General features: G+C 38.0%; 1 protein-coding gene across 1 annotated transcript; it reads left to right on the forward strand.

Annotated features, from left to right (window-relative positions):
- The first annotated feature begins 3,920 nt into the window (after window positions 1–3,920).
- LOC311097385 (uncharacterized protein) lies at window positions 3,921–6,585 on the forward strand. The gene is made up of 3 exons (XM_084137009.1): window positions 3,921–4,287; window positions 4,411–4,503; window positions 4,607–6,585. The coding sequence occupies exon 3, from the start codon at window positions 4,663–4,665 to the stop codon at window positions 5,587–5,589; it is 927 nt and encodes a 308-aa protein (XP_083993135.1). The 5' UTR covers window positions 3,921–4,287; window positions 4,411–4,503; window positions 4,607–4,662; the 3' UTR covers window positions 5,590–6,585.
- Window positions 6,586–14,018: the final 7,433 nt, after the last annotated feature.

Here is a 14,018-nt window from a genome sequence, read left to right on the forward strand (position 1 = left end):
GGCAAAATTGTATATCAGAATATTTACACAAGATGTATACACAGGTTCGTAGCAAACAATCCAAAATCAGAATCCAAATCGTAGTCGATCAGGCATGGGTCAAGTTAACAAGTCAAAATTACAATCACACTCTCAATCTCAAATCTCTAGACTAGACAAAACGACGATGATATGAAGCAATAGCGAAGAGGTACACAATCACACACGATGGCACGATAATGGCAGAGGTTGAGTGTAGGGCTGTCACTAACGATTATTTCAGTAAAAGAGTAATCGATCGGTTATTTTGACGATTAATCGATAGCCCTTAAAGGGCACCTATTATGACTCTCTTCACAAGATGTAAAATAAGTCTCTGATGTCCCCAGAGTGTGTATGTGAAGTTTTAGCTCAAAATACCCAACAAATAATTTTTTACAGCATGTTTAAATTGTCATTTTTTGGGGCTCAGAAAAACGCACTGTTTTAGTGTGTGCCCTTTAAATGCAAATAAGCTGCTGCTGCACGGCACAGGGCGCGGAGCCTCGCGAGCTCAGGGCCAGGAAAATCTCATCTGATAATATCAGAACAGAAATTCTCAGTTGCGGTGTTCAGTTCGACTTGGAGTCGGACAATAATGCCTACAGAGCCAGAGAATATATGCTGTATGGAGATAGAACAGGTATAGTTTAGTTTAATTATGGTTATAACTTAATTGTCATCTGCTTTTATCCACTATTAATACAAGCCTGCTGTAGCAGACCCTGTCCGAATGATGACCAAAATATACTGATGAGTTCAATGAAGTTTATTGTACATCACACAAAAGATGAAGCGTTAGTTTTACTCCAGAGAATCACAGTAAGAGCTGAATAAACACAGTATAAGAAGTGAGCATTAACGTCTTATCCATAAACTCTCTCTCTCTCCCTTTCCTTATCATCAACATACACAGCGAAGTACACAAAACACTCGTTACAACTAACAGTAAACAAATATATACACACCTTTTCAGTGGGTGCTTAATAAACTGGTAAACCTTATATCTGTAAAACGACTCCATGAGCTGTCATAAAGTGCGCACTCTCACTTTCATTTCTGCCGTGGTCAGTAACGTTAGTCCTGTCGCTCTGAAGACCGTAAGCTGGATCATAAACAGTACAGATCCATCCTCGAGTAACAACGAGAGTATCATTATAGGGTGGTTGTGTACACACACTGCCAACACACATTTATGTTCAAACACCATGTAAAAGTGAATTTTGCATAATAGATGAAAAATTTAAAATGATTTTAAAATACATATACAAAGTTCAGGAGGAGCATGTTCAGATAATTAAGCTAATTACTAAGCCCTCCCTCCAGACAGCACACCTAATACGCATAATCTTTACTCTAATTTTATGTAAGTGTGAACTTGCGAAACACAAAAAAAGTTCTGGTTCTTAGGAGGATACAACAATACATCTAAAACTAGATACTAGTAGACTAAATTAAGAATGAACTTTATTTCTTTGTTTCTCATTTGTCCTCCTTTAATTGAATTTTGGGAATTTAATGTTGATTTCAGACCTGATGGATGTGAATGAAGACAAACACCAGCATTTCACAAATGAAGATGGAAATGCAGTCGTTTCAAAGACTGAAGAGAATTTCACACAAAAACCAGCTGGGAAATCTGGACTCAAAGGATTTTTCACCTGCTCTGAGTGTGGAATGTTTTACGTGCATAACACAGACCTTAAGAAACACATGAAATCTCACACTGGAGAAAAACTGTTCACATGCATTCAGTGTGGAAAGACTTTCTTACATAAATCAGACCTTAACAGACACATGAGAATTCACACCGGAGAAAGACCGTTCACATGTTCTCAATGTGCAAAAAGTTTCAGTTGCAAAAGAGTTCTCAAAAATCATCTGCGCTCTCACTCTGGAGTGAGATCATTCAGCTGTGATCAGTGTGATAAAACATTTGTTGTGGAATCAATCTTAAGGAGACACCTTAAAATTCATGCTGCTGTGAAACCTCACGTTTGTTCTTTTTGTGCAAAGAGTTTTTCACTACTGAAGTATTTAAAAGTGCATGAGCGTATTCATACTGGTGTGAGACCTTATGTGTGCTTTGAATGTGGGAAGAGCTTTGCTACAACAACACATTTAAAATTACACCAGAGAATTCATACTGGAGAGAGACCGTACAAGTGCTCAAACTGTGGAAAGAGTTTCGCTCGGTCAGGAGACATGAAAGATCATGAGAGAGTTCATACTGGAGAGAAGCCGTACCAGTGTACTTCGTGTGGGAAGAGATTCACTCGATCATCTCATCAACGGACTCATGAGAAAAAGCATTGCCCAAAGTTGTCTAAGTGAGCCCAAAGTTGCCCATTTCCTAAAGTTGTTTAATTTCTTTTCTTTTGCTTTTATGTTTTATCTTGGGATGCCCATCCCGAGTTTACTAAAGAGTACGTCAGCTCCAGTTTGGAACCAAACTCTTATAAAGACTTCAGATGCCACAATACCTGTGAAGATATTACACCAGCTTTGAATCAACATGCACCAATGCTAATTTTTTCTATATATCCCAATCATTTGTTAACAAACATGTATTTAGTAGTTCAATGAGCTCATTGTTTCTGCCTTAAATTAATACATTATTAGCTAGCTGTGTGATTTGTATATACATTTCTAAAATGCATAACTTGGGAAAATGCATAACCTGAGAACACATCACTCTAAATTGTAATATAGACATGCATTTTCAGTAAAGCTGTTTTGAAACGATATGTATTGTGAAAAGCCAACTACAAATAAATGTGAATTGAATTGTGCAAAGTTCACATTCACACACATGATTTACAAATATTTCACTTACAAATGATTTGACATTCAGATTGTTTCAACAGTGATTTAATCTAAGAGGTTAATTTACCAAAAATGAATTAAGTTTAAATCTGGTGACAGTTTGGTCAAGCATTGCCCTTCTCTTTTTAGAACCGCTGTAATATGAATATTACCGTTATTGCAGTTTGTAATATAGCTGTCTGTGAATGTAAACGATCTTTAAAGTTGTGAAGATAAAAGTGCATGATAAATAAAGTTATTGTCTCTCAAAAGAAAGAATCAAGACAAGCTGTCAGAAATTCGAATGCCACTTTGTTATGGCTACACGTCACTGGGTAACTCATTTGCATAATACCTGCATATGGTCATCATTGGCTGCCCGATAACAACATCTTCTTTGACCCACCCTCAAATGTTGTAGCTGGTGTTGTGTACGTGTTGAGAAGATGCTGGCTGCGTTCGAAACCACATACTTCCCAACTGTATAGTAGGGAAAAAGCAGTAGGCAAGAGAATATGTATGAATCCTTAGCATTCATAAAAGAGTAGGTGAGAATTACCTGGGTGACGTGAGAATTCTCGCGAGATTTGGATGTGCATATATTATAGTGTGTTCGAATATGCCTACTTACTTACTATATTGTAGGAGAAAACAGTACGTGAAAGTAGTATGTCTGAAACATCAGGATTCATAAAAGGATGGTCTACTGCTTCTGCCCAGATTCTGAAGCACTCATCGATGGATACTTTTCTATCCCAGGAGGCCATGGGAGAGGATACGTCATAATCAAACATCACAGAGATCAGCGACGCTGGTGTTTTCAAATGTGAGTAAATACGGTTCCTTTTGTTAAAATCGTACGTGTTGAGCTACTGTAGAGTAAACTGTTGAATTGTTGGTGTAAAGACGCTAGACAGTATAGTATAGTTGTGATTTTGCTGTAAAAAAAACGTTTTATTATGTATAGCTAACAGGGGAGTTCAAGTAAGCACACATACATCTCCAAAGTGGATTTACATAAACCATATACATCTTAAAGACTTAAAAAGCTTATTTTAAACGTGTATTTACATCTGACAGGAAAATATTCTATAAGTATTGCAGATGAGCACATCACAACATGAAATAGACATCTGAGTGATGAATGTGTGCTATTATGTAAGAGAATTCACTGTTGTCAACACTGCTTACATTAGATAAATGAGCTGTAAGGTAAATAAGCAAATCTATAAAGTAACTAAACATAAGTTATCTATTGTATGTGTCCATTAGTACTGTTGATAAATTGAGGTACATTTATGTTGGATAAAAAGTGTTAACACATCAGCAACATTCTCAACATGTAAATGTAGTATTGAGCTCATAAATCACAGAGGTAACGTGAATCTTGTCTGGATGTAAACACGTGTGTTTATCCAGTAGAAAATGACTCATGAAGCTGAATGCTGCCATCAAAGGCTTTGAGTGAGTATACTACAGAAATGAATAACAAAATCTATTAAGTTGTAGTTTATTTTAAATATTGTAATTTCAAACAGAGATATTACAGCACTTTTCTGATTCTTGATTTCTGTGCATTTGCTGCAGAGCTTTTGTGGTGGAGCAGGACCTGCAAGGAAAGATGACGGCGGCATTTGTGGGAGAAAAAAAAATATTTTAGGGATCTTACTGAAATATAAAGTAAGATAATTTAGTTACTTCTAATACACAAATCAAATGACATTGTGCTGTTAAAATGACTGCTTTTGTATTATGTTTGTATCATGCATTTTTGGATCTGAAGTGTCTGCAGACTGATGTGAGCACTGAGGATGGAGAGCCCAGAGCTGAATCCTGGAAATGGTGCCATGGATGAGACCCTCCATCTCGCCACCTGTCCTTATGAGACCCTCCATCATTCCACCTGTCCTCATGAGATCCTCCATCACTCCACCTGTCCTCATGAGACCCTCCATCACTCCACCTGTCCTCATGAGACCCTCCATCTCGCCACCTGTCCTCATGAGACCCTCCATCTCTCTACCTGTCCTCATGAGATCCTCCATCACTCCACCTGTCCTCATGAGACCCTCCATCACTCCACCTGTCCTCATGAGACCCTCCATCATTCCACCTGTCCTCATGAGATCCTCCATCACTCCACCTGTCCTCATGAGACCCTCCATCACTCCACCTGTCCTCATGAGACCCTCCATCACTCCACCTGTCCTCATGAGACCCTCCATCTCGCCACCTGTCCTTATGAGACCCTCCATCTCTCTACCTGTCCTCATGAGGTCCTCCATCACTCCACCTGTCCTCATGAGACCCTCCATCTCGCCACCTGTCCTTATAAGACCCTCCATCTCTCTACCTGTCCTCATGAGATCCTCCATAACTTCACCTTTCCTCATGAGACCCTCCATCACTCCACCTGTCCTCATGAGACCCTCCATCACTCCACCTGCCCTTACGAGACCCTCCATCACTCCACCTGTCCTCATGAGACCCTCCATCACTCCACCTGCCCTTACAAGACCCTCCATCACTCCACCTGCCCTTACGAGACCCTCCATCACTCCACCTGTCCTCATGAGACCCTCCATCTCTCTTCCTGTCCTCATGAGACCCTCCATCACTCCACCTGTCCTCATGAGACCCTCCATCACTCCACCTGTCCTCATGAGACCCTCCATCACTCCACCTGTCCTCATGAGACCCTCCATCACTCCACCTGTCCTCATGAGACTCATGAGTTTGAGCAAGGGGATGTGCATGCGCAATTGAATGTTTGTTGCAATGGTTTATGCCTACCATGTGAGTTGTGGGCGGCGTTCTTTGTATGAATATACAAATTATTTTCCGTTCAGCTTTTATTATGTTGATTTGAGAACGCCAAAATTGTATATTATTATTATTTACATATGCAGTACGTTATATAGGCTACATATTTAATCTTTGCAAAACAGAGACCATAAATGATTCCGCTAAACAAGAACTTGAAATGAATGCGAAACAACGAGCCCCTTACAAAAGGTAGCCTATTTTTACAGCTTGAAGCTGTGTATAGATAAGTATTTCAGTTTAATATATTTGAAATAATTAATTAGTGCATTTAATACATCAATAATGCAAATTATTTTTCATATCTATTGACATTGTACATCTAATACAATACCTTTATTGATATGATTTTTTGTTTTTGTTGTAAAGAAAGTTTTTAACCCTCTAGTAATGTTCATTTATACTGTAGCCACACTTGTGTTGTTTACGGTCAAAACAGACCCGAGATTATAATCGTATAAATATTTTATTTTTATTAAAAGAATGTTCTACATTTCATTTCAGTAATGTTTCTTTAATATTTGGACATTTGGATAAAATAACATGTTACTAAACAATATTATAAATATCTAAATTATGGACCATTTAATTCTATATATATATATTTTTTTTAAATCTACTGGTGGCATATGATGGAAATAAAGAAAATCATCTGTAAAACTATGGTGTAGCCACTAGATGCCTGTATTTATTTATTCATTCATTCATACACTCACTCATTTATTCATGTCCACAATTTTGTGTGCACATCTTACACCCTACGTTTTGAGGACAAAATGTCTCCACAAAGATGGCAATATCCAAAATCCTTGTCTTTGTGATGTTTTTTGAAAATGTAAAAATGCAGAAAATCTTCTGTGATTTGGTAGGTTTAGGGGTAAGGTTGGGGTTAAGAGACAGAATATACACTTTTTTTTGTACAGTATAAAAAAATAAATAAAAAAAACCCCCTGAAAACCCATCATGTGTATTTATTTAATTAAACGTGTGAGGGCCAAATGGCCTCCCTTAAAAAGTGAAATATTATGACAACTGTGTAGCGTCTGGACCAATCAGACACACACAAATTATTCATTTATTTAATGAATAATCCAGCAAACTCACTCTCCCAACTAAGGCCTTTGAAACCCCCCCAAAAAACTAACATCCCAAATGAAGCTAACACACTGGCAGGACATGGTGTCTTGTTACAGGACACTCTGAGACTGATAAGAGTTTTACGATCCAACGGAATGTCCAGAAAGCTGTGAATCTCACTTAAATTCTGGCAGAGGAGGAGAAATGAACCCTGTAATCCTATATATTCTATATATAACCACTTGAGAAATGTGTAAACATGTATCTAATTTTCCCATCTCATGATTTTCTTTTATGTGGTTTGGCTTTTGTATTCTTGTAAACTCTATTGGGTTAATGTTTCAGACTTTGCATATTATGGTCAACTAAAATCATAAGTGTGGCATGTTTGGTCTCTAAAAAATCCAATCTTCGTCTCCAATTTGTAAATCTACATTACATTTTGCTAACTTTGTGACGCATTAGTATTATAAGCATCTTAAAGATTCTTGTGTTAAACATCCAATCAGATTACATGTTCAAAGACAATGGTCGTAAAAGAATTTACCTCCAAAGGCAAATCCTCTCATTGGCTCTTGCACCTCCAGAAGGTGTTACTTCTTCACACTTTAAAAACTCAAGATCAGCTTTTAGCTCTCTCTCTCTTACTCCTGTACTGGAATGCTGACGTGAAGAAGATGCTGAACTAGAAGTTTCTAAGGACCCACCAAGCTTGTGCCAGGCTGCGGCCTTGTCTTTCCATTCACCAAAGATACTCTGGAAACCACTGGTTCTCTCTCATCAAGACCACATCAGCAAAGAACAACTGGAGCCTCAACAGATTGCATCAGGACAGTTTAATTCAAATGGGCGAGACATGCAAGTATCAAACTTAGTCTCATTATTTGATACATTAAGTATCCTGACCCCTTTTAAAGAAGGGCGCGTTAGAACTAAACTGATGGTTTGCTTAAGGCTGTTGATCTGCTGAATTTCAAACAATGCTATAACTTCTTGCTTTCCTGTATTCTGCTTCAGCTCTCTTTCCCTTGGTAAAATGTATGCATGTATGTTTGTGTATGTTAGAGTAGTTTAAGTGTTTAGACTAGTTAATAAAATCTTGTTCATGTCACACATAGTTGTCCGTGTCTCAAGCTCATAACTGGAGTCACTAATCATTTAGATTTTTGCTACTGCTCTTAGTAGTACTGTAAATTAAGAAAGACATTTCCCATGCCCCGGAAATGTACATTTCTTAGAGTTAATAAACAATTAATCCTGAGTGTTCACGGGACGAACAGGTTAATTGATTGTAATATTAATTTACGACAGTAAGTTAATTATATTAACTGATCCATATATTCATAATCGAATATAACCAGTTATTATTGATTATTAATATTTCATAGAGCTAATTTGCTACAGCTGACTAGTGTATCAAATGTATAAATGTATCAAACACTCCCTAATTTCACAGCTAATGACATATCACTACAATGGAACTGTGATGGCATTCCAATGGTGTCTGGTTTGGGGGTGTTAAACCTGACCTTTCCACTTACCTTAAGCAATTTGTGGATGAGATTCTAAAAAATCAATTCACAAGGTCTGGAATGGAGGCACCCACATACGAAAACAACTGTGGTATCTAAAGTTTTCCCTATCATATGCTCATGTGACGCAGTAGCCCGATGTGTGCTTCAAGGTATACATCAGTTCAATGATGCATGTGGATGTGACCATTGCTTAAATGAAGGGGAAACAGTGGCAAAGTTCAGTAGCAAGTACCATGACAGCCCATGGTACATTGGGACATCACATAAGCTTGTTGATCAAAGGCTGCTTACCATCAAACTTCCATCTGATATATAGAAAACCATGGACTGTGAAAGAAGCGCAAAGCTGAAAGGCTGCAGAATGCAGAAGCTGTACAAGATTCTTCCAACAAAATGTTTTAAACATTGGCTACTTCTGGTCACTGCCATGTTTTGCTTTCCGAAACACACTGTCACAGAAAGTGATTTGGCAGCAGCAACATCCAAGATAACAAAGTTTGTGAAGGAGATACCAACGACATATGGCTCGTGCCAAATCTCCTTCAATGTCCATCAACTCACACACTTGCCCTTCTCTGTCAAGATGTATATGGACCTCTTTGGTATAACAAATTATATTCCATCTCAAATTGCATGCCAATTCAGCATACTTCAGTAAATTCCCAAACTACTTAAACAACGACTAGTGCTGATGTCTCAAATAGGTGAACAAACTTGTCAATGACTGGCTAGGTGTTTATCCTCTTGTTGCTAAGGCACAAAAGCTGGAAGGTCTTGTTTTGTTGGGATGTTCTCGACAAAAAATGCTCCCAGTCTGTGATCTATCTGAAAATGATGAGTACTCTGCAGAGATATATGACAGAGCAATTGTAAATGAACAACTGTTAATGACAGAGAAATATGGAAAGTTGAACAAACAGTTTTACATTTCAGCTAAGAAATGGTTGCATTGGAAAGATTTAGTCAATTGTAAATGTCATACATGATCACAAAAACAATCCACTCATTTAAGTTCAGCTTTTACAAACCACACTTGCTGGTTTTGTGTCTGAAGGATTGCTTTCCCATATAAAATAAGTGGTGACAACTGCAACAGTTATGATTGTAAAACTTATGGAAATTGTCTGCAAGGTTGTGCACATTAACTTAAAAAAAATGCTATATTGCATTACAACCAAACATCATAGAGCTTGACTGATGTATAGGCCTAGCATAGAGCTCAGCTGATAGTTGAATATTTTTATTGTAACTTAGCTGCATGGTGTTCCTGCAAGTGATTATAAATAAATCCTTTAATTGTGTCGACTATATGACATTCTATCTAAATTGTATTTATATTCTATATACATTTTTTTTAAATTTATTTAACCTTTATTTAACCAGGAAAGTCCCATTGAGGTTAAAAACCTCTTTTTCAAGGGAGTCCTGGCCAAGAGGCAGCAAAAACACAGTCAATTACATTTATAAAAGTTATACAATACAAATAATTAAAAACATTTACAATTTAAACAGGTCATTTCAGGTTCTCTCAATCTGGACTTAAAAGCATTTAAGGAAATAAGTTCAGATAATTTCAAGTCTTTTTGCAAAAAGTTCCATGCAGAAGGAGCGGAGTAGACAATATAATGTATATAATGTCTATCTATAATGTATATCATTTCTGAATTGAAATTCATTAAAATGATCTAGCTGTAAACAGCACAACATACTATGCTGACCATAAAATATTAGCACAGTATATGTCAGCTTTAAAGGTGCAGTAAGTAAGAATGACAACTAGTGGTCGAAATAAGTACTGTAGTCGAATTCAAAATATCGGTGATTGTGGTTTTTCCCGCCACCTGCTCCTCAGACTGGACGGCACTCACAAGGGTTGCCAGTTTGAGCACACACAACAGGAAGGACAATGCAAATTGGCAACGTGGAGTATCACAGACCAAAACAATAACAAACATTCCAACCTGGAAACGCACATTTCAAAGTAAAATAACTGGCTGTAGAAGTGTTTTTCAGAGAAACGAGTATGTGAACTTAGCATGTTTCCTCAATATATGCAAACATATTATGGTATGTTTATGCTTTAGAAGAGTGAAAAAGTTACATACAGCACCTTTAAATAATAAAAAAAATATCACTGTATAAAATATTGTGTTGAATTTCCTGCCTGCTGTCACCTATGGAGACCTTAAGCATTTGGGTTAGTGACCGCTTGTCTAGCCGGTCGTCCTTTTGGTGTGACCTGTGGAATTTTCCATTTGTTTACCTTGCTGATGATATGCTCAACATTTGGCCAATAAACCATAAGTTTCTTCTCATTTTACAAACTGAAACATTATCACTGGATAATTTCTTGCTCATTTAATAGCACTCAGAGTCTTTTTTCCCCTGAAAAAAACACTCAACCCACTTTGCTCATGTTAACAAAACAATATTTATACATTTGGAACAGAATCAGTTCTGTTTGACACAATCCATCCTGACATTCTGCAAAAGGAAAGTTTTAAGTTATTCGCTGCACAGGTGTGGTACCTTTCTGCCACAATAATAACCCAGGCCAGGATAGTTAGCCAAATTCATCCATAGCCATTATTTCACTGGGCACACTCTGCCCTGTATCAAAAGTCTGCATGCTCTGTAAAGAAAAACAAATGTCGAGGTTATTGTCAGATAGTAAAGTACACGTAGTTTATTTTGTCTGCTGTGCTGCCGTGGCCTTCGCTGCCGCATCTGCCCTGGCATTCCCTGTTGAAACAATCCTTGTTATTAGCACACTTACAGAATTTTGTTAGGGAGAAGAATGGCTTCTTGCGGGGCTTTTTCCCAATTAAACTCTGTGTCCTCCCAACATTTATTGTCCCACCTGTGCGATTGCATTCAGCAAATGTGAACCCCTTGGTATGGCAATTGTTACCATCCCCCTTTTGATGCATGATCCAACTTGTGCATCAATTTAACATAATGGTGTTTGGGTAAACAAAGTTTGCAACACTAACCCAAATGCCGTCCTTCAGCCAAATTTCCCCCAGACATCTTTCTCTGCCTCTGAAACAAAATATTACATTCTTCACTCCAAGCCACAATCTCATCTTCTTATCGAAGTATTTGAAGGGCAGCGGCCCTCAGTCTCACCTCGTATCCTGCTTTTCAGGCCTGTTGTTTGGTCTCTTAAGTCAGTCATCTACAAACATTTTCACTGTCAAAGTCCTCAATTGTTTCTATCAGGTCAGGTCGTGGTGTACAGACTTGGTCAGTGTCAACATTCTCCTCCTTTGTTCACTATAATCTACCAGACAGAGCTTGATGACCAATCAACTTAAAGCTTGCCCCATGTTCTGTATTGTCTTTTCATCAGATTTTTGGCTTCTTTAAAATTTGTCATTTGCCTTAACCCATCTGTAATGATAAAACTCATTCCAGAGGTTAATGAAACAATATACACACTATGGAGACAGAATAGCTCCCCTAAACTAACACATACCAAACATGAATTGCAGTCACCATCACACGCACACTTATACCTGACTATGAACCGCTCATATTCTCATATTCATATCTTTTGGTGTTTACTCTAAACATATTTAAATTTTAAATAAGATTTTAAACTTCACATTTTCCTGTAGCTTTTATCTAATTTTACTCTTAACCAGTTATTATTGTCTCTTAACCAGTTTCAAAGCACGTCTGTTCATTATTCATCTTTTTCTTAGAAAAGTCAGCTGGGTTGTTTTGGTTCATTATCATTATTTTGCTTCAGCTTATTTTAGCAGGCTGATAACAGAAAGACAGACAGAGTACCATCCCTTCCTCCACTCAAGCAGTCTCTCTCACTATAAACAAATAATCTTTTCAATCTTAGACAAAATGTAATAATAAATTCATTACAATAACCTTTGACCATTCACCTTTGTTATCCAGGTTTTTTCTTGAATCTACAAAAGCTCCAGAACCTTTGGACATAGCTGTCTTTACATGTCTTACACAGCTATCATTCATATTGGCTAATTTGGTTTTATCATCAACTTAACTCATTACAAAACAAGTACATATTTATTCTCTGGAAGCCGGGCTAAATAAGCAAGCACTGTTGCTGTATTCCTAGCATGGACTAGACCCGCAGTCACTACTCAGATAAATACAGACATCATCTATAATCATAAATACCAGGACATATAGGTTTCTATACATTTTGCTTGCCCATAATGCAAATAACATCATAAAAAGTTTTGTTACTGTCTCCACAACAAATAATTACATTCACCTCATGGTCTCAGCTGGCTCTTGAAAGCCCATTCCCATTAGCTCTTTATCTATAATCTCCATCAGGGTGTTGTCCCCTGGCATAGTTGCAGACACTTGTCACAATGAAAAACAAGCCATATAATGAATGCGGTTTCTGGTGAGTGGTATAGAGGAACTCGCATTTCTGGGTCAGACTGCCGTAACTTCTCACAGCTCATCTCCCCTTAAAGGAGAACTCCGGGCAATTTTTAAGTTAATCTTGATTGTTATACCTTTGTGAGTACTGTCTATAGAAAAAAAAAAAAACTAACCGGATTGGTGCTTGCAACACGGAGCTGCTACAACTAATGCCCAGAGCTCCCAATCAGCTAAAACAGCAGTTATGGGGCATATACATAAAGAGTGTCTTTGTGCCTCTTAACAGACACAAAATGCAATTAAAATGTCTGTCCAACATTAACAGGGCCCTTACATGACAACAAGATGCGTTTAGCAACTTAGCCATTGTTTAAATTCACCTAAATAGTGTTTTAGACGGCTAGCTGTAGTCTCACGCTGAAGTCCCGTGGGAACTCAGTTGTAGCCGGAAAAAGGTAAATAGCAGTGTGTAGGTGGGAGGAGCGTAGTGTGTGAAGAGTGATGATCGGAGTTGCTCACAAGTGAAGAAGCTTGGAGTAACGTAAATATGGAGAATAAAGAAGATTTTGAACACATGGAAGAGGCTTTTGAGTTTGATGGTCGTCCTTATTTATTCAAACCCGAGTATACAGACGAAGAACTAGCCTCACAAGAGTTGGAAAGAAGGAGACAGACAGAGGGGCAAGTGGCAGATGAAGCATATGCTTCAAGGACATGGATTTCGGACAACTGGTGGTGTTTGTGTGGGTGTTGTGACCCAATGCCTACCGAGGAAGAAAGCCTGTGCTGTAAAGAGTGGGATCTCATACAGCCAGGTAACGAAAAATGTGTCACCTATACCGAGGAATTGCCTGCTCTTATCCAAAAGGCAGTCCTGGACACTTTCTTCTTCGTTCCTAAAATAAACGGGAAGAGACGTCCAAAACCGGAGGGACTAAATGGGCAGCTATCCATAGAGTGAGTTGAATATCTGACTAATAACATGACATATACCTTTTCCTTAGTCATTTTATTAGTATTTAAATTTTTTTGTTGCTGTAAATACATTAGCCATTTCGCTAGTGAACTGACCAAACGTCTGCTCTCTCTGCCCCCACCCCCATTCCCTATAGCCAATGCAGACTGGTGGCCTACCGTGTTGTGCTAGAATGGGCACTAAAAGGAGAGCGCCTTAGGCGTGGCAGTAGAAGACCATTACCAAGCTGTGTTGTATCAGTGATCAGAAGAAAGTATCCCTCCCCCACTGGTACTTACATTGGATTTCAGGAGGTAGAGGAGATATTCTAAATGTTTAGTCTGAATTGCACATTGTGCATGTTCAAAAAGATTGCATGATGTCATTCATTATAATAAAGATAGTAAATCAAAGTTCTTGTGCTCCTG

Source organism: Abramis brama (genome assembly GCF_963993115.1).
Source record: "Abramis brama genome assembly, chromosome: 15".
Lineage (NCBI taxonomy): Eukaryota > Metazoa > Chordata > Actinopteri > Cypriniformes > Leuciscidae > Abramis > Abramis brama.